The sequence below is a fragment of the Aphis gossypii genome, chromosome 2, assembly GCF_020184175.1.
Source record: "Aphis gossypii isolate Hap1 chromosome 2, ASM2018417v2, whole genome shotgun sequence".
Lineage (NCBI taxonomy): Eukaryota > Metazoa > Arthropoda > Insecta > Hemiptera > Aphididae > Aphis > Aphis gossypii.
Window position 1 is genome coordinate 62,330,738 of NC_065531.1, and position 22,649 is coordinate 62,353,386.

Below are 22,649 nucleotides of genomic sequence, written 5' to 3' on the forward strand. Positions count from 1 at the left end.
CGCCTACCATATTATTATTATTATGCGTATGTTGTACGCACTGACCAACACCAGAGAATATTGGCTTGATCGCAACGATATTATCTCAGATGATGTCTCCTTACCTTTGAACCCGTTCGTTGGAGAATTCTTCTGTACCGACTATAATAATTTGTCGTTATGTCAGACTGTATCGAACAACAGAAAATAACTTACTCAAACGTGTATATATTTTTACAGCCGGATATAATAATATTATCGTTTTGTTATATTGTACTTATTTACGACAGGCGACGATTTACTTTTTTTTCTCTTGATTGTGGATCAAAATAAAAACGAACCAACCGCTGTATAATTTATTTCAATCGCATTTTATTTCGTTCCAACAATTTTAATAGAAATGTATCTTTTTTTGTTTTTTCCATTTAAACCGATGATAACCGGTTAGTTTTCCATTACTTACCTACATCGCTAACTTTTACTAATACAATATTACAATACAACTACAAATGTCAAATACTATACATTTGATATAATGACATAAGTTGTACATTATACAATTTACGTATACAATTATCTTAAATCCTGATTTGACTCAGTACGCATTTCCGGATTTTTATTTTTTTTCAACTCATATTTTCAATAGCGAAATGAACTTCTCGACTGGCTGTATAAAAATATGTCCATTTGATTTGATTTATTTTACTCACTTTTTTTTAAGCTTCAAAATAATTTTTAAATACATTTTTGAACTAAAATGAATCTATTATTTTTTACTAAAATCCAAAATTTTAGTCACAAACGTGATTTAGGATTTTCGAGACACGATTTATGAACAAAATTACCCACCTAATACTTTTTTTTTCTGTAATTTTTTAATAGAAGAACTAGTAAAATAACTGATTGTCATTAGTTTTCATAGAAATTGTGGAGAAATATACTACCAAATATTATAACGTATATATATGGTTTAAACATTACGTACAGCAAAATTTACTTTCCTGCATTAAAAAACAATATGAACATGTATTAAAAGTCAGTCAGTGTACCGTAAGAAAATAATATACTAAATGAAGGTATACGATGTACCCGAAATATTTAAATACCTAATATATTAATATTCTATTATATTATGGGTACTGTATTATGTTACAGGCGTGAAATCAGAATTAATTTAATTTTATAATAAATCGTGTTTATTATTCAACAACGACCTATGGTACTGGCCAAAAAAGTTATTTTATGGTATTTTAATTGATTACTTTCTTATGATTTTAATAACAGTCATTCCTTTGAGTCCTGAGTTTATAACAAAAAATCTGCATGAGATCACACATTATATCAATTTTTACAAACTAAACACATTCGCAATCGTTTCTATGTGACATAAAAAAATTGTATAATCATATAATTAGTACCTATATACACTATATACACTGTACAGTACTACAGTATAGACTAATTGATAGCCCTATCAATAATAGATGCACGTGCAACGTTTCCTTCGTAGATATATTATGTCATAAAAAAGGGTATATTTATATACTATATAAGCAGCGTATGTATTTTATATTATTATATAATAATGAGTTTTCGAAAATCACGAACATATTTTAATAATGATGTCTACAAAACATCCATAAGTAATCAAAATTATTTATGAGATTTATAATATTATTTAAATTACTATTTAAAACCATCACTTTACATAATATACTTCGTTTTTTTAACGGTTAAACTATTAGAATAATACACAGAGATATTTAAATATTTTGTCAACAGATTTTGCAGATACTTATAAGTTTTTTAATAATTTTTTTCAAAAGTTAATAATAGAGTTAATCATTGTAAAGTAATAGTTTTATGACTTTAATTGTGTATCTTGATTGAATGTTTAAGTGTATAAGTAAAACACAGCTTAATTAAGTAGAATCTGTTGTAGTTATAAATAATAATACACTAAATAATTATGATACCCAAAGTTAATAATTATAGAAAAATTCCAACATGGCTAAATGTATCATTTACTTATCAGTTATCAACAATAAATTATTTTTTTTCATAGAAATAATTGTAAATTTGTAACACAATAAAAATAAAAAGAATATTGTAATACCCCGTTGATAAAAAAATTATAGTAGGAACTTTCAGAACATATGATTAGCATTCAATATTTAATATAAATTAAATGAATTATAATAAATAATATAATATGAATTTTAATTATAGCAGAATAATTTATAAAATAAATATAAAATAACACATTAAATTATTTTTATTAAATATAAATAATTAACTATTAGACATGATACTTATATAATATATGTTATATCTAATTAGTAATTACAATGAATTGTTATACACTTATATTATAATTTTTTAAATGGTTAATAGTATTACAAGTTAAATACATGCAATTATAAATTTACCTATAAATTATGATGTATAAATAACAAACTTGTAATACCTATTTGACTTTTCATAAGTGTAACTCAGTGTTTCCCAAACTTTTTGTTCCTTTTGATGTTCAAAAATCTTATACCACCCTCTGATTAATTTATTAAAATGACTTTTTTTTGGTCTGCATGACAACATTATTTTAGTTGCAGTGGCTCCCAAATATTTATCCAAAAAAATTATATATAGTGACAAATTAACTTATTGTATATGAGTAATATAATTAGTATATAAATTTTAAATAAAATTTATGATATACTAATGAGATGAATGCGCCTGATGTCTCTCCGAGATGCACATATGATACGATGTGTGTTGATAGTAATCTGTGGTAATAATTTTTTAAATATATAATTTAACTAAGTACAATATACAATAAATCATGCAACATTATGGTAATGCGACTGCTGAATGAAATTTCAGGTTAAGAATATTCGCACAAAACTAACCAACATCCAGTTTTTTATAATAACATTATAATATGCTCCTTAAAATTATAACTTCTATTATCTCCTATTATTAAGTTCTATTGTCTACTTTGGGAAATACCGATAAATTCCAGAGTATATAAACTTTAAACACTAGTGCTATAATACTCACATTTTACTAAATTTAATTACCTAAGAATATGGTAAAATTATGCAATTTCATTTGTGTGTACGTGTACGTGTTTGTATTCGTCAATCATGTTGAGTTTTTACTAAAAAGTCTTAAGATTATATTTAAATTTTATTACTTCATTATATGACTATTTGTAAATCTGTGAATAAATTAAATTAAATTTTTATCGCTGAAAACATGAACAATATTACCAAATATATATTTACAATATTAACCCTAACCATAAAAATAAATTAAAAAATACATTTTTTAAGCATCAAAATATTTATAGACATTAGACATACCTTTAATTCATAATATATTATTTATTTTTATATGGGTAACGATGAACAAATGTCAAATACATTATAAATCATAAAATGGATGCATGGTTTAATAATACCTAGATAATAATAAAATAAAATGCAATTTACGCAATATTTTATGTTTTATTGTGTGTTATTAATGTTATTCTATACGTACAATTATGTTTACATTTTATATTGCGGATATTGTGTAGTTGACCGTAGTTTTACTGATCAGAAACGTGACTGCAGCGCACTGCTGTATAGTGCCTAGTTTAAAAGTCAGCTGCAGACTTGTAAACTTTTAAGAGTGCAAACAACGCATTATATAATTTGTTGCGATCCTCGTTCGTTTGACGCAATCGCCTATATGATGTAAAAATAATAACAAATTATGATTCGCTGCGAATAAGGGTGGCTTTTTAGTTTTATAACGACAACTAGTGTTGTACGCAACAGGCAACAAACCTGATGATTATATTTGCATTAACCGGGCCACCGTCGAGTGGTGTTATCACAATCATTCACTATACAAAAGGTGTCCGATTATTGCGATGTCTAGTGAAAATGGTATAGTTTACTATACACGAGTACAAAATATCTTAACGTATATACATGGGTAAGTTGCAACGCGTAAACGAGACAAGGCCGTCTTTTACTTTGGCTGAGAAAAATTATGTTTCGCGATCGAGAACCGATATCGGACGGTCGCCCCGGAGAATAGTTATAAGTACCTACGTATTATAATAATATATTATATGCGATGCGAAGATCGCGGCGGTCTTCCTCTGCAGTTACGATGACGATGATGATAATAATAATATTAGTATACCGCAGCTAGTCGTCGCCTCGGGTTTTTGTAACGAACCACCGACGATTTATTCGTTTCAATTGAAAACCGTTTCTGATGCCCTACAGCAAAGACAACGGTATATATCGATCAATATTGAACACTTCAGCTCATATTGTTAGTATGATAAATAATAATATTATAAATGTGGCGCTATTCTACCTTTCTCACACGTAATGCCACGAGTATACTACTAGTGTGAGAGTGGTAAAATGATTTTAAATGATTATAATATGAACCAAACATTTTTTTTTATATATGTATATATTTATTTATTTATTTACTAATATATTAGCAGGTTTAATTACATACACGGATATATTTAAATACATAAAATATACTTAACAAAAGTAAAAATAATTGATTTACAAACAAAAATTAATAAATTGGCAGAAACATACGATTTTTAAATTGATGAACAGAAATTGAACAGAACGGATCAACAGTTTGAATCAATATTCAAAATGTTCATAATTGTTAACAATGGTGTGTTAGTAGTATATTTGGTAGTTATTTTAAATAAAATAGATTTGTCAAATGAATGTGCGTTTTGAGGAAGCTTTAAATGTTGGACCGCTTAAAAATAAATACAAAAAATTAAGCCATTTAATAACACATAAATCAAACTCGATATTGCAGGCGTTGCTCTAGAAATTCAAGATTATATTCAAGTATAGTATATACTTGAAAAATATAAAAAACGTAACAACTTGTTCTGAACTTTCTCTAGCGTAGATGTAAAACCAATATTTTATGTTGAACAGATATTATTATATTAAAGCCGTAATATAAAATTAGACTAAAATCGAATCATTTTAAAATAGATTGAAATAAGATTATTTTTTTATTATTATAATCGTCACAGCTTTGGTATATAAATTTAGTAGCAGTTACAGTTTTGTTTATTTTTTTATATCTATATAGTGAATATAATCATTAAATATTAGTTTAGGTTCACAATGTCAGAATTTCAATAACGTTAGTCATTATTAATTATAGGCGGAGTTTTGCCATTAATATTACAGTCAAAAAATATTAAAACGAAATCGGGAGAAAGTCATATCTTATCAATTTTGAATGTTAAGTGTAGTATAAGTATTTCTGAATCATTTCTAAAGTAAGTTTAAACCACATTAGATTTATTCTATCAATTAAATTTATTATATCGTAGAATTATTTTATTTTTTATCCCACGTTAAGTTAAGTTTTATATTAGTTTTGTCGATTCTATTCATACAGATGATATTCATTGTTCAATGATAAAATATATCCCGCAAATAATATAGGTTTGCGATTTTTTTTTTTACATCACAAATTACAGACGCCGCATCCAAACTAAAATCAACTCCGCCGAAATTACATCGCCTAATATGATATTTTTATAATAAATGTGTAATAAGCGTACAAACTTACAATAAAGGTCGATGAAAATTTTATACATCTGTAAGCTTATGAATGGAATGGTCAAATTCCCTGAATTATTAGAAAAAAAGTAAAATAAGTCCCTTCTTTAATACCATATTTTCAATTATTTGTAAACACTCGTAAATCGTAATTATACTAGTATGTTAAATAGTCCAATTACCCGTTTGTTTATTTATTGTAACAAAATTAAATACTTCGATTTTTGTAATAATATTTTATGATCATTATTAAAAATTACATACCTATAATTATTGAGTATTAGTTTTAAAAAATTATAATAACTTGATAAATTGCATATTTGTGTTAAACCTTTAATGTATAATTTATAATTTAAATTATTTAATTACGCTATCAATTATATAATTTTATCCCGATGGGTGTTTATTATTAATTAATAATAATAATATTATAACATTATAATTCACATTTTTTCGAGGAAATTACAAATAATATTTATTTTAAATACAAATTTGAAGTTTTTTTTTTATATAATTTTATTAATATCGTTCAAATACCTAAATAGTTCATCACTTTGACGCTCCCATAAATATATATATGTATATTAAACCCCCGAGTAAACTTAGTCTTTAGATGCGATTCGCTACTACAGTGTAAAGAAAATTTGCGGAATACGATAAATGTGATATGGATAAGTGCCAAAATGAATGTTCCAAACATTATAATACGTTCCTCGTAATATACTGCACATGGCTAAACGTTAATGACCGTGTTGGAAATATAGTATAATAATGTATAAGTAAATTAATTAGTGGTGAATATTATATAAGTACCCTTTTTAAAACGAAAAAATGCAATGTATTTAATGTTGAAAACAAGCGTCAATAAATTTCAAGCGGTGTAGAAGAAACACGATAGCGGTAAGAAATATATATATTTCTACTAAAAATCATTTAACAGTTAACACTGTCATAAATTATAAACGAGTAAAAAATATGTACTCATAATCGAACTGTTATCTAAAAATAAATACACCTGCCTACGTATTTTGCACGAATGAGTAATAATTATTAAAATCTTAAATGTTGCATTTCGCATCGCAGCGCGGAAGCCGGTAACAACTAGGTACAAAAAGTCGATCATCGGCTGCTGCAGTATTAATAAGTATTTATGTATCTTTGGATCTAACCGACGGTAGGTGAAGTTATTTTAGCGAAGTGGATGTACTTACAATAGTTCTACATATAATATAATGTACAATATCGTATGATAACGTATTATTATCGTACTTGTCGTGGTAAGGACGGCGAACGGAATTCGATTAAAGAATCCAAATACCAAATACCGATATAATATGGCATATTCATTATTCACACAACATCTAAACGTTTATACTGGATATAGAATGAATGGCGGCAGGGGTAGAAGATCCGTAACTCGTGATATTCGGTCGGTGTCGACTTTACATTGTCCACGGACGTTTTTTCGGTTTTCCGACCGGCCGGTCTCGCGCATTGTGTGCGATGAAACCACTCGTTCGTTATTTATTATATAACACTTATATTATTATTACTATTACTATACTTTATTGTGTGTGTGTGTATGTGTATATAAATCGCGGCGACGTCCCAAACTCGTCGTTTGACGATATCATTATTATTATGGCGTGGGTGGCAAATTCCAGCAGACGGAGAAAAAAGGCTTCCGACGAGGCCGCCGCAGCCCGCATGCGATACACGCGTCTTTGTATAGTATACATTACCTATATATATACCTCTAATATATATATATACATTTCGGGTGTATGCGACGTCATTATAACTACCGTTTAAAGCCCATGCAGCTACCCGGGTAGGCGCTCAGCGGGCGCCCGTCCGAACACCGCACGCATCGCGCGCAGATGATAATATAGGTATTATCGGTGTACGACGTGTGGTGGTGAATCGGCGGCGCAGTGAGACGGACAGACGGACAGACGGGCAGGCCGGGGCGAGAGACGTATGCAAACAACTATTTTATTGTGTATATAAATTTATATTATGTCGGTACATACGTACCTTTATATAATATAATATATAAGTACACCGGGTGTCTCAGTTCGTAAGGTAAGTCGTAGGGTCTCCCCCCCATCCATCGCCCACGGAAATAAAATAAAGTCAAATACACCGTCGAGGGACGAGACATCGTCATGCATCGTATATTATATACATAAATTATAAAGTATAATATAATTATATGTATTATGTCATATGACACATATTATTACGTCGCATCGCGTGTCATTAAGTAGCGTATTATTATTTAAGATACCAATAATATTAACTATAGCTATAAAGTTAGTATATTTTTTTAGTTAATTTCGAATTAACTAGGTATTATAATGGTTATATACTATTCGTTGTAATAATTTAAGTTTTTTGATTTAATTTGAAAAAATAATACATTAAATGCCTTAACAATTTAGTTTGTACTCTGATAAGAATTTTGTTCTCTAGTTCGGTTTCAAATAACACCTTATAATCAATAATTTAAAAATGTTCAATATACATTTTTATACTTGCTGATAACATTAAAACTCCTATACCTAGTGAATCATAAGTGTATTGCGGTATTTATCGCTTTAAACTCACTTCAACTTAGATGACAAGCTGTTAATATTATTTTATAGGTATTAAATGATTTGTTAATGATGGTATCATCGATTATTCATGATTACTGATCATAATATGTATGAGTTCCTTTTTTCATTCTAGAAATAAAGATATATAATATTATGTCGTTTTCATATTGAAAAAAAATTGATAAAGATTAATTTTTCTTCGTGATCTCTATAATTAACTAATCAAGTTTCCATTTACCATATTTTACAATGAATGTTTTATATTCTTCTAAAATAATTTTAAGGACTACTATACTTTATAGGAATAATTTAATAACCGAAAAAAACTCTTTTGAATTTCGAGTAAGTAGTACGAAAAATCTCAAGATTATATATTATGGTCTTTAAGTATATTTAAAAATTTCAAAAATTAGAATTTGAACGAACCCTTTATCAAACGAAAAAATGGGGGATGAGCAATGGCCATTCTCGGTGAATCCTTTTGTATGTATACCTACTCACAGTTATTACATTGTAAATTATTACTATAATAATTCAAGGGGGCCGGCCTATCTACGTACCCGCGGGAACAACATTGACAACACAGACATTGGGCTCGGTCGGCGCGCGCGTTTGTTGTGTACGAGGCATTATGAATGTTTCGGGGCGGACAGTGGCGCTCACCGCGGTGGCGGGTACGCGCCCACCGGGAGGGCGCCTAGACGTTATTATTATTACACATAAAAATCGCAGTACCGACCCGTGACCAACCACCACCCGATTATTATGGAATCCGCGATATTATGTGCCACTTGTCTCATTGTGTCCGATCCGATGCGCGTATTATTATTATTGTACATATACGTATTATTGCCGTATATAATAATAATCGATTATATTATATATTGGATACGTTGATAGTGATAACAAATATTGTATAATTGTACAACAGTCAACAGTATAGTCTCAAGAGTTAACACGAGGCTGCAAGAGTCGAAAAACAAAAATATAGATAGGAAAATAATAATATGCATTGTAGTAAAAAAAAAAATTTAATTTGGTTATGTAATTATAAATATTCAGTACTAGGTACCTATGCCTACATACATATTTATTTTATATTCATATATGTTGTCTTCATAATAAAAATTAAAAAAAATGTGATAGTTGATAACATGCATAAAAATAAAATTTATTTTTTCAAAAAAAGAATTTTGAAATTACCTCAAATTATTTAAAAAATGTTAATAATTTTCGTTTTACACTAGCTTTTTGATAAGCCAAGGAAACAGAATTAATCGTCAGAATATTTGAAATAAAATCTGTAAAATGGATTAAACAATGTGGAAATATCCTTAAAAATACAAATTTATATCATTAACCAATGTTGCAGAAGTCCAATAAACGAATTGTTGTTATGTGTTAATATAGATGGTAAATCGAACTTGCAGCCTACAGTTTGTGTCCAATAGGTACAATGAATCACTTTATAAGTGTCGATTACTGTATTATATATTACTTTTACTGTGTAGGTATATAAACGGTAATATTACAACGTGTATAATGCTATAAAGGCGCTTATTTAAATGTCGTGTTGTGGGTACGCGCATGAATGCATGCGATCCACGCCCACTAGACTTGTTTCACCGCCCCGTATCGATCGCGACAAAAAGGGTTAACGTAGTTATTATCACAGCATTTTTGCAAGTACCAATTGCGCCTAAAATTAAAGTTATATTTTAGTACAATAAAGTACCCTAAAAATAATCGTGCTCGTTATTTTTTACGATAAATTTATAATATATATATACCGATTGTGCTCACCTTTTACAGTTTTACTTTCAGGTATGAAAAATATGTTTTTGTCCAATACAATTCAATCAACATTTAATGACTATTATTACATCATACGTTATTAAAATAATTGAAAATCCAAAACTTCTATATTGATAAATTCGTTACTAATAAGGAGCTGATTAATAAACTTCTTTCACGTGATGCCACTCGCTAATTCACCTTATTTTTTCGCATCCGATCTGTGCATATTGTTATTACAATATATTACGTACTGACATATTGTACCTATATTACATAATAACAATCGATTACAACTTCGTTAACATCGGATACTATTAGCAATATTATTATGTATCATAAATAAAAATATTTTTATGTGCAAAATGACTCGACCATCCGCTATTATTCCAACAAATTGTTTGATCAATTCTATTCCTGTACTGTACCTGTTGCAAATGATTTTGTCCATAATCTATCATTTATTTTACTGAACCCCGCATTATGTCCAAAATTATTTATTGTGAAGATAATATGCTGTATCAAAGTTCTTAGTTTTATCTAACGAACATATTCAAGCTATACGTTCTTCATTAAAAACTCATTTTTTTCGTAATAGTTCCTCTCTAATCGAGTACGGCCCTATAGTTTGGAATCCATCCGGCATCCACTACTAGTGACTCTCTAATGCTGTGAAAACAGCTGTTCAACGTAAATTCCTACGTTTCACATCATATAATATCCTCAAAATTAACCGTTTTCCTCATAACCGATGTCTTGGACAAGACGGTTTAAATCAAGCCTCTATATTTCAAATCATCAAAGTCGTCCAAATTTTTCCGACTCACCCAACGAGAACCTGCAATCTTATTCTTTCTAAACGCGTTCTATTTCGCTCTAAAAACTATATTGATCGCGCTCTCGCTTTGCGACTCGCAAACGGATATCGCGTCTGTTTTTCTTTCTTACATAGTTACGATTTGTATTTAGACTTTAAACCATATACCTATTAGCTAAATCAAGTCGTCGCGCTTTTGATTTCTCGCGTTATAACCCTCTCGGTCGCACCGCCACGGCTCGCCCGAACGCGCGTCATCATATATACCTATCTCGAGTGCGTAACATTACGTCGCCATCGAATCCGGCGGGAACATATCTCTGGTACCGCGTAGTCTACGGACGTCGCCGATTTTGTGGTCGTCACACGTTGTTATTGTTTTTTTTTTTTTATCAAGTCCTAACGATATCATTATCGCGCACGCGTGTTTGTGTCGGTCGTAGTTGTACTGTATAGTCGTACAATGATAATCGTCATAGGTATATCATTATAATATTATGTACATCAAAATGTGCGGTAGTGGTGCACCGCAACGCTGTGGGTGCGTCGGGGGCCGCGGGGGTACGCAGCGCGGTGTCGTAGGGGGGAAAGCGGCGGCGGCGGCGGCGACACGCCGTGTGTGCGCGCTGCCGACGACGGTGCGCAGTGTGTTCTTTTTATTTACTAGTGCCGGACACGATGGGCTGTAGACAGCGCGGTCGATGCACCGACTCGCCGCACACGATCCGACGACGACGACATGGTGTTCAAAGGTGAGACGATCGCATAATATAACTTTTACTAAAAACCGTTTAGATATTATAACGACACGCGTGTATAAAATATGTATTATTATTATCGTACGAGTGGCATAATAGGTATTATATGGTAAACCCAGTGGCGTGCCGAAGACGCGGTTTTTCTTTTCGGGCAAACGCCTCGAGCCTAATATAGACAGATGTGTGATAAAGTGTTTAAAAAAATGCAAAAACATACTAAATATCCATCGTGATAAAATAAAATATTTATTTATTTTTTTCATTTGCTATAGCAAAAAAATATTCATACTAAATCCTACCCGTAAAAATCCTTATTCTCGAGTGGGCGGGTGTTCGATTTTTTTGGTATTGCCTATAGAGTTTCAAAATCGTTCAGCACGCTACTGGTGGTAGTTTACAGTATTCCTATTCTTGTGCTCACAAATGTGAATAAACGATTCACCGCATATAATAGGTATAACGATATTATATAATATCATTATAATGTATACGCGTGCCGCGTTCATATGTGCGTCTTTTTGACTTATGTTGATTTGAGTTATGGAATCTCTTTATGTATGATTATCTAACGTTTTTTTCTGTATAACATTATAATCATAGTGTAAATAAAATTACATACAAACGTAAATATATACAAATATTACTATTTTTAAGTTCGAAAATGATTACCTCAATTTCGTGTAGTATAGTTTAAAGCAGGTACTTAACATATACAGCACAAAGAAAATTGCGCCAAATCAAATACGTACAGAAATGTCTATTCACCTATCCTAATATTTACGTTATATACTATTAATTTTAATCAACTGTTCATCACATTCTCGTAGTGACATATAGGTATTATGAATTATGATGATGTAAAATACGCGTACAATTAAGCCCCGTGAGGTTCGTCAGTGTTTTTGATTCAAACGTTCATCCAAGCAGCTGAATAATTTTCCCACTAAAGACTTACACCACAAAAAAGCTATCATATTTTGATAGTTGATGATTGTGATATTTCTACTAACAATAATGTACCTATTAATATATTTCAGGGGTGACCAACGTAAACATATTATATATGATTCGTATCAATAATAATATTGTAAAATTTGAAAAATATCAATTTTTCATCATTTTGGATTTTTAAATCGATGATAAATTTTTAATTTTTTAATTTTTTTATAAAAGACAAATTTATTTGATTTATAGATACTTTTTATAATAGCAACATCTTCCAAAACAAACAATTACAATATTTTCCATCCGTTATTAGAATGCATCGCACTGTCTTATCGGTACAACTTCGTAAAACTGTCTTTTTATTGGTCATATCGGCTATGTATTGCAGTTATGTCGATCCACGGTTGGCCGGCTAAGCGACGAGTAGATAACTAATATCAATATATCGTTTTCGCTCGAGAATCTTCTCAAAGCCCCCCTGAGAGATGTAATCATATCTGCTTTTGATAAAGATCACCCCTATTGATCCCATTGTAATTTATCGTTTTTTATCAATCATTAACTTTTCTAACGCCCTCTAATAGTTGTGGGACAACGTAGATAATAAATGTATTAATCACTAACAGTATGTTCAGGTTAGGTTGAGCATTCAAAAAAATCTCGAAAAGGGTCTCTAAAGTATAAACCAGTTAAGTATAATTAATGTAGACTTACAACACTTCTATTGAAGATTTAAGAAGTATAGTAAATAATATATATATATATTTTTTTTAATGTACCATTTGTTAATTTTTTATTTCACAATAATATGAATTTTGATAAACAGGAACAACCTTGCAAACCAGAGCTATATAGAAATAAAAATATCACTTAATATTATTATTGTGTCATCCTCCTGATGATCATACCAACTATACTTATATTCAATTCTTATAATTATTAATTCTTAGAGATTCTACTAGTTTATCAAAACTGGGATTTCATCCTTAGTGATAGACAATGCTGTGCAGTATCAGTATACTTAACCCATTCTTGTGAACCTTAATTTTATTCTACTAATTAAATAAATTGTTATTATTATTGTTCTTATATAATTTTAATTAATTTAATTAGAAGTATAATATTATAATATACTGTCAATCGACGTCGCGTCGCGCCTCGCTACGGTGATATAATATGCGTAGGTACCCACGTAAAATAAAAAATTTTCAAACCGTTTTTTTTTTATTATTATTATTATTAAAACGAGTTATATACATCGAGGTCAGGTCGAAAACACCCCGGAGCTATGTATTTGGGTGTTTTTCTCTTCTTTTTTATTTTATTTATTTTACACTACCTATATCATTATTATTATTTCAAGATCGCCCGTCTACGTCCGTTCGGCTTCTTCTGCCGATTTATGTCTTGTGTTTGAAGTCTAAACACAATCAGCTATCAGATCGGCGTTAGAGGTTTGAACGTTGTTTTATGTATATTATATACATATGTGTGCGTGTGTATACAAACAAATCGACACACACACACACACGTAGTACATATCATTACGGTTTTTATAATAATCGTCGAGATTGGACACTTCGTTGTCGACTGCTGCTCGATACGATGAACCCTCGACTAGTTAGGGTTAATCGGACGCGCATAACCGTGAATATTATCATGACGAAACAAAAAAAACACGCCGTTGCAGAACGGAACTATATATTATACTATGGTATAATCTTGCGATTTTCTTTATTACGATTGCTGGTACATTTAGGTACTTCGTAGAATCAAAACCACGAAATCCATAATATCGCCACAACTAAAGCGTATATCTAATAATCATTGATATAAGACGTAAACGTATGGTATATTATGTTTCTATATGTATACATCAGTCACCATCGTTCAAAAAGTTGTCAAGTAAACATTTTTTTATTTTAAATTTGTATAACTTCACAAACTCCAAATCGACAGAAGCTATAAATAAACAACGTTTAGTATCGCGAAAAATTTAATTACGAAATAATTTGGAAATATGACCTAAAAAATTCGTGTACGCGGTCACGTGGACGTAATATAGGTAGGTAGGTATAATATTTTATCGTCAACGGCGGACAACAGAAATGCAACATATACTCGTAGTATATAGGAAAGCAGTACTACAATAATTATGTATTTATTATTTTCATAGTAACTTTTTTCGGACATTCTGGCTCTTGATCATGCACACGCAATGTTGCAATGTGGTAAGACGATTTATACCTATGCCCGCAAAAATCGTCTGCGATCGATAAATAATATAATAAAGTGATTATTTGTAGTTTCTTTCGACCAGCGCATAATATCATCAGGCATAACATTATATCTATGTTTGTACTGCAAATATTCCATGTTCTTATAAGATATAAACCAATGCGCGGGTCGTGTAGCTAAGTATAATTTTAAATACTATTATAGTAATGTGTTGCAAAATCATTTCGATCCGAATAAAGTGCACATAAATTTGTGTACGTAGTTTCACTATGACAAGTTCGATGTATTATTGTGCATATAATTGTAAAATGTATATCAAATATTATTATCGATGTATGCGATCAGCGCATTGGTAGCATATAATATCATGTATAAAATATATTATTATTATTAATGAACGCCATTAATGCCACGGCCACCGGTTGTGTTCGTTGCCCGCCGACGTTATTCATCATCGTGCGAGACGAGTGAATCGCTTTACTCGTCTTGTTTAAATTAATTGTCAATTTGATGTTTGAAATCATTTAAATGAACTTTTATAATATTTTACATGCAATAACCGCTAGTGCACTATATTTAGATTGTTTATATTTTTGCCAAATGTTAGTGTAGTTCAACGTTTCTATCGCAACAGACAACGATTACATCATAAATCATTCACACTTTGCGTTTAAGATTTCCGTCGGTATTTAAAACATAGTATATTATGTTATACATACAATATGTTGTATATTATTGATATATTTTATTACATAATCCACTTAAATGTGTTTAAATTTAAACGTTAAACAACAAAAATTCTATGTGTATTCTTACATTTATCATAATTATTTTTCATCTACCTACATTATATTTTAGCTTCAAAAACTTACAATATTTTATTGGCGCGTTATCAATTAATTTTTATCAAAAGATTGCAAAATGTTTTTAACATATTATTATGTTATACAAACTAAAATTCTATTTGTTTTTATAAAAATCTATATGATTAAGAAATCGTAATCAATAAGTATAATATTTGAGAATATAATTATTTAAAAATATTTTATTAGAATAATAGTATCATTGTCTACAACTTATTTATTATTTGTCTACTTGTAGATTTTTTAGTTTTTTACAGCAATTATCAATCGCCGAATTTTATGCTATATGCCTATATACGAATGATTAATCATCGTACTGCTTAGAATATATTAAGCGTGTTGTGTTTATTATATTTTCACAACATCTACCTTGTTTATTCTTTATAAAATGAAGGAAAATAATTTAATATAAGACTAAAAATAATTACGATAAATATCAAAACATTATTCTTCAATACAACTAAACCTACCTATACATTAATACATTGCACACACACACACACACACACATGCATGTATATATATATATATATATATAATTTATTTATATACATTAACTTATAAAGTTATAATAAATAATAAACGTCTTATATACTAACATTTTTATTGTTTTATAAAATTTAAATTTATAATTTTTAGTAGTAGATGGTAACTGGTGAGCTATTCATTAAAAATGTCGTAATAAAAATATATTATACAAATACATTATCTACAAAAACTTTTTTAAATTTAAAAAAATAGAAAAGATACATTTTACTTAAATTATTTTTCTTTTTAATTTAACTGTTAGATAAAATAGTTATTCATAACTGTTCATCGATATTTATAAATTTTTAAATTTGATTGATTTTAAAACTGCATTTGAGCAAGAGAATCTTTGTTTTTAGAGAGAGTTTAGAGGTGAATAAAAACATCTCAACATTAAAAATGCATTTTAAATATTTCCGATTATTTTTATTTAATTATACCACTAATGTTATATGTTTTAAATGTTTTTTATGGGGGGTGGGAGGGGTAGCATCGCTGCAATGACATTGTAGGCAAGTAGGCAACAACGCGTTTAAGTGAATATGCAGGATATTAGGGTGATCTTTATATTTCGATCACTCATTTATTAAGATTACACCTTCCAAAGTCGTTTAAATAGTGATAACATTGGACATCTATAATTATTATAATTATTAATTCAAACAATTATTTATAATATTTACAAATGCTTGAATGATCGATATAAACTATAAAACAGTTTTAGATAGGTAAGTACTCGAGGCAATTAAATATTCAGGTTTTAGACTAAGCCAGACGTCAGTCTAGCTATACCACGTATTCGGTTTTAGAGAACCTAAGTACTTATGTTTGTGTATTAAGTTAATATATTAATAGGTATTGCTCGAAATAATGCGTATAAAGAATTTTTTTAAATCATTGGAGTATAGGTATTATACTATGATATTTTTTTAAATATTTATTAATGTGGTATTTGAGTAAGGAAATTTAATAAATGCTGTATTTTATAAAAATAATTTTTATTCTTTTAATTCGTTTGAATAACATTTTAATTTATTTAACTACAATACTATATTATGTATTTGTCTAAAATATATAAATAAATAATAATAATAGTGTAATATGAAAATAATTTTAAATCCTATGACAGATTCTACGTCAGTAATTAAAAGGAGAATGTTGTTTATCGTGTTAAAAAATATCTTAATAAATCAACCACATTATATGAGTAATATCCCTTTTGAATAAATTAGAAAAATATATTGGTACCTACTTGGTACTTACTGATAAACTTAAAAATTAAAATATTTATAATATTTGTACAGTGGAAATCGATAGATCTAATATCGTTCCTTATATTTTACAAGCGTTTATTAAGTTATCAGCTTGATTTTCTTTTTTTTCTATAAAAAAACAATACTTATTTAGCGGTTAAACGTGTAATTGCGTTTTCAAATTTAGATATAAAAAATTATGCTTAAATACTATAAAAATTAATTCACCATTTTCTACATAATAATGAATGTGTGATCCGTATGTTTTTATGTGTCTAACGTCAGAACGTGTGTATAAAACAACGTCACGTGTAATAAAAATCCATTTCAAATATTTTCCTCGTGTGCTCGCACAGTCACGCGTACACATATATAGGTTGGTTATAAACGAATAAACTATTGAGTATTGAGGTAAAAAAATAGGTAGGTATCTCTTCTCAATGTGATATATCGTATTAGTGGGGTGCTTCTTTGACATAATTACAGTTTGATTTTATTTTCTTTAGAGTAAACAGTTATATCTCAAAAAAACATTAACGTTTTTAATAATATAATTAAATTTTTTTCTCAATTTGTAATCATTACGATAAATACAATATTTTTAAAAAACAGTTCCATTTTTACATTTTTTTACCAGTTTTATTATTAGAATTGTTAAACTAAGACAGAATATTTTTCTATTTTTTTTTTTTTTTTTGTTAAATACAAATTTAATTTTGAAAAAGTAATAATTAATTAGTTATTACGTTATTAGGTACTTGAAAGTTTTAATAATTGGAGTATTGATTTTTAATTCTTTTAAGACACTTATACGAATCTTTACTAGCTCTAAATTAGTTATCCTATATATTATTAAATATCCGAATTTGTTGTCCAAGACTTGGTCCTAGAATCTGGATGGTCACAACCAAACCAAACGACATTAGTAAAAATAACTTACAAATACGCTTTGTACAGACTAAATTCAATGTATAATATTACTTATTATTGTGTTTTTTATGCACCCACTATAATCAATATTTATAATGATTCACGTATCCATATCATTAGCTGAAAAAATCCGTCGAAAAGATTATCAATATAATAATATATTGGTGTTATTACCATAGGTTATGGGACACAGAAAGCGAGCTTTATGAGTTAAAACCACTTCAAAGATATTTCAGAAAGATTGAGAATATTATTTATTTATAAAAATGAAATAAGTTACAACAATAGTTATTATGAAACAATTAGCGAAAAACAGTTTATAAGTATATCATATTATATATTATTATGCTATGAATATTGTCTAAAATATGAGTCTAATAATATTAATATGTTTGCCATACTATTAATATAAATAGAACTATAATAAAGATCCCACAATGTATTTTTTTATTTTGTTAAATAATACTGTAGTAAACTTTATTTTAAAGGAAGGAGTTAATATTTTTTTAAATGCACTTCACATGAGACTTAACCTAACCGACTGCCTCCGAACTTTAAATTTAAATGTACTTACGGGTATCGCGTAGTGAACATAATATGAAACTGTAATTATTAATTATTAATTATTATGTATATTATTATAATATATTTAATTATATAATATTATATAATATAATAGTCATTCAATTATTATTACCCACTATGATGGTTTGTGTATTATTGTAAATTGTAATATATCATAACTTGACAGGTACGCAATGAACCTTGATCTTGTAACAGTTATGTAATACTTATTTAATATACATTATACATAAATATTAAATAGTAAAATATAAGATACCTATTCTCCAAAACGTCTTCGGTTTTGGTCTGACCCGTGGAGACTGCCTAAAAGACAAAACAATATAGACACATATAATAATATAATTACTACTATCATATATTATTATTATTATTGTCAAAATAGGTCGTGACTCGAGGGTCGCGGCGGGTGTCCCTATACCAATTTATGTGTAAGTAGTATTATTGTACCAACACAGTCGATGGCAGGCCGAAATAATTAATTGGATGTATAGTACCGGAAAATATAGCGTCGTCTGATGGTCTCGCGCTGCGGCAGGAAGGCGATTTGGTCATTATTCATCGGTCGAGGGCCCGCACGTCACACGTCACGCGTTATTCTATAAATTATTACAATTATACGAGTTCACAGTGTTTTCTACAAATTTATATAGATCCGTATACGGGAGTATAGATCGTATTCGCGCTTTTTATGGATTCCTGCAGATGTCGTGAGCAGTGGGACGTTTTTCATACCGGTAAAAAACAAACGAAAAACGTATTGGCGTACATTCCCCGGAACTGTCTAAACTTTTACCCACAGTAATATAGCTATGACCAATGTATAGAGTGATTTATTTAGCATAGTCAGTCACATTTTTTCCTTAATCTAACCTTAAACAATTCTCAAAAATCATATTTCCAAATGTTTGAATTGTTTTGTTATTAAACTGCATTATTGAAGAAAAAAGAGTTGAGCATGCTTGTAGGTACAAAAAAATAACACTTTCTTTCTTTGTCCTCTATAATTGACTCAAAAACAACTGGATCATTTTCAATGAAAGTTGTATCAATTGATTTATTGAGACTCGAAAAGAAATTGAAACTGAATTTCTATTCACTAAACGTATATATTTTATTTTTTTTTTCGATTCGAAAAGATCGTATTTTTTTGTTTTGTTTGTATATAGGGTTTCTGACCGTTACAGATAATAAAATAGTTATGATTGAATATAATTCTCTGTATTGAATTAAATTTTTTTCTAAATAAATATTTAGTAGATTTATTCCATATAAATTTAAAATTTCGAATAACAGCTATCATATATTGAGGTGTGTATACTAAAACAATACTCGATTGATTTTGACAAAAATAACTTAGAATATTCTAAACCGATACCGTAAAATCATTTTTATAAATTATAATTATTATCATGTGGGTCCGGTCGATGTATATTTTGCATAAGCCGTCATGTGCCTCCTCCACATTACACGTGCTCATACGTCTGGCTTATCTAGTCAATTCGATCGACGACACGGTCGTTTACAAGATTCGGGTGTGTGTGTTTGACACATTTCCGCGTCTCGCGTGATAAATCGCGGCATGTAGCGATTTTATTTTTTCCGTGCGGAAATTCCGCTGTATTGTGTCCAGTAGTATTTAAATACATGAATTTCAATATTGCGAAAATTCCGCCGTGGAAAATCCTCAAGTATGACACCGGCCTTACGATTTAAAATCAGTAGCCTTCTAAACTATCGGAAATATTACTAGTAGAAAATAAAAAAAATAAAAACCTATAATTATTATTATAAAGTATATAAATTTAAAAATTTTATACAATCAATAGTATATGAGTGTAAGGCGTATATCCTTTATATTTAGAGTATAGTATATGGTATATTATATGTTGAGTTTTGAACGGCTTTGCGTTTGTACTGAGTGATTCTTTTACTAAGATGTTAAGACGAACTCTACCTACTCCATCCAAAAAAAATACTTTTTATACTTAAATAAATAAATATTACATGTACTCGTTAACTACAAGTTCGGAATTATATTATTAAATAACTTTGGAATATAATATTAAACATGTATATAACAATTAAAATGAAAAAATTATAACGAAAATATACATTATAAATACAATCATTGATGTAAAATAAATACATTTTGTGATAAAAAAAAACCACTATATACGTAATATATATAGGTAGGTACTTCGTACGGAGCCAAATTTATTACATCGTTGACTACATAATAATAACAATATATAGTTTTAATATTATTGTAACAATAATAATATGATTCGACCGGTCCATTCCGACCGCTTGTTCGCGTACGTCTATTTTTCCGTGTATTCTGTAGTACTTATAATACGCGCATGCTTGCTAATCGTGTCACAATTTTATCATAGGTAACACGGGTATACAAATCAAGGTGTATTATAATATACGATATTTTACAATATAACACGACATCCGAAGGCAAACAGTATATTAACTACAAATTTCACTTCAACGCAATCATATCGAGGGTGTAAGTCGGACGGCCTCACATTCGGAATTGTCGACGAAGAGTCCTGCAACGTATTTTTGGCTTTTAAAATATTCAATCCTACAACGCCGTCATTTTTTGATTTTATTGTTATTTTTTTTTTTTTTTACAGAATATCATACATTACATTGTTATTGCTTTTTACGGTTTCGTTTTAGATCGTAAACCTGGCTATCGTCTCCAGTTTAATGTCCCTGCAATATGTATATATTTATCACTATTTATATTATATTATGCTATATGCATGATGGTATTACTCGTATACAGTAGTGGTTGTATATTATATAATATTATGCTTAACAGTTACGTTCGAGTGTAGACAACTCAACACCTAAATAAACGCGAAGGCATTTACTGACATAAGCACAAATAAAATATATATATATATATTAATCGTAATTACGTTATTTTCCAAAGCTATAGTCAAGAATGCAGATTTAAAAAATAAAAAATAAAAATTATGTTTTATCGAACAATTTTTTTTCTTCAATTATTTAAACACAAGTGATATAAACCCATTATTCCAGGCAAAATTTAATTAAAACACGTTTTTGTTAATACACTCCATATACAATTTAACATTTTTAAAGTTAAATAATCTTGAAAGTCAGATTTCAAACTCGGTATGACCATGTACTTACCTGCATTAATAAATTACATTTAACATACAAAATGATATTAAGTCTAAAAAAAATATATTAAAATAGATATGTAATTTAAACTACATTGTTTATATACGTGAGATATTTAAATTTATAATGTAATCTATTAATTATCTTGAAAAATTGTTGTATAATTAAAAATACCTTGATTACTATTCATTGATAATATTCAAGTTCAACTATAATGATTCAATGACTCGTTTCATTAAACGCTTTGCATCGACTATTTTTGATACGTGGGACCATATGAATGGTATAAAACTTTCTAATTTTTAAATCGTTAACAGTCATACATCAAATTCGTCATAAAAGTAATTAAAAATTTTATTTATATTCCAGCCAGTCGTAAAATAGGTCGAAAACTTAAAACTAGAGTATCACTATTGCTATTGGTCTGTTTAGCAATGCCAGCAGCTACAAAAGATAACGATTTAGACCTGACAACCGTTCCCATTACCTCGTTAACCATAAGACACTGTGGTAATATTCTAGTGAGTACCGATTTTCAATATTATTATTATTATTTTAGAATTATTTCTCACCATTCCG

The 22,649-nt window shown here is 28.9% G+C and overlaps 1 protein-coding gene across 3 annotated transcripts in view; it reads left to right on the forward strand.

The window, feature by feature from the left end:
• Nucleotides 1–11,409: 11,409 nt before the first annotated feature.
• LOC114122971 (uncharacterized) overlaps nucleotides 11,410–22,649 on the forward strand; it is a 31,330-nt gene continuing 20,090 nt past the window's right edge. Inside the window, exons 1-4 of one of the 3 annotated variants that reach the window (XM_050201133.1) lie at nucleotides 11,416–11,557; nucleotides 21,299–21,470; nucleotides 21,551–22,353; nucleotides 22,440–22,591. In XM_050201133.1, the coding sequence (XP_050057090.1) occupies nucleotides 22,293–22,353; nucleotides 22,440–22,591 (213 nt within the window). In that variant the 5' untranslated portion in view covers nucleotides 11,416–11,557; nucleotides 21,299–21,470; nucleotides 21,551–22,292. Of the gene's footprint in view, nucleotides 11,558–21,298; nucleotides 21,471–21,550; nucleotides 22,354–22,439; nucleotides 22,592–22,649 lie in introns of those variants that run through there. The other 2 variants (XM_027985789.2, XM_027985790.2) reach the window with 2 other exon arrangements.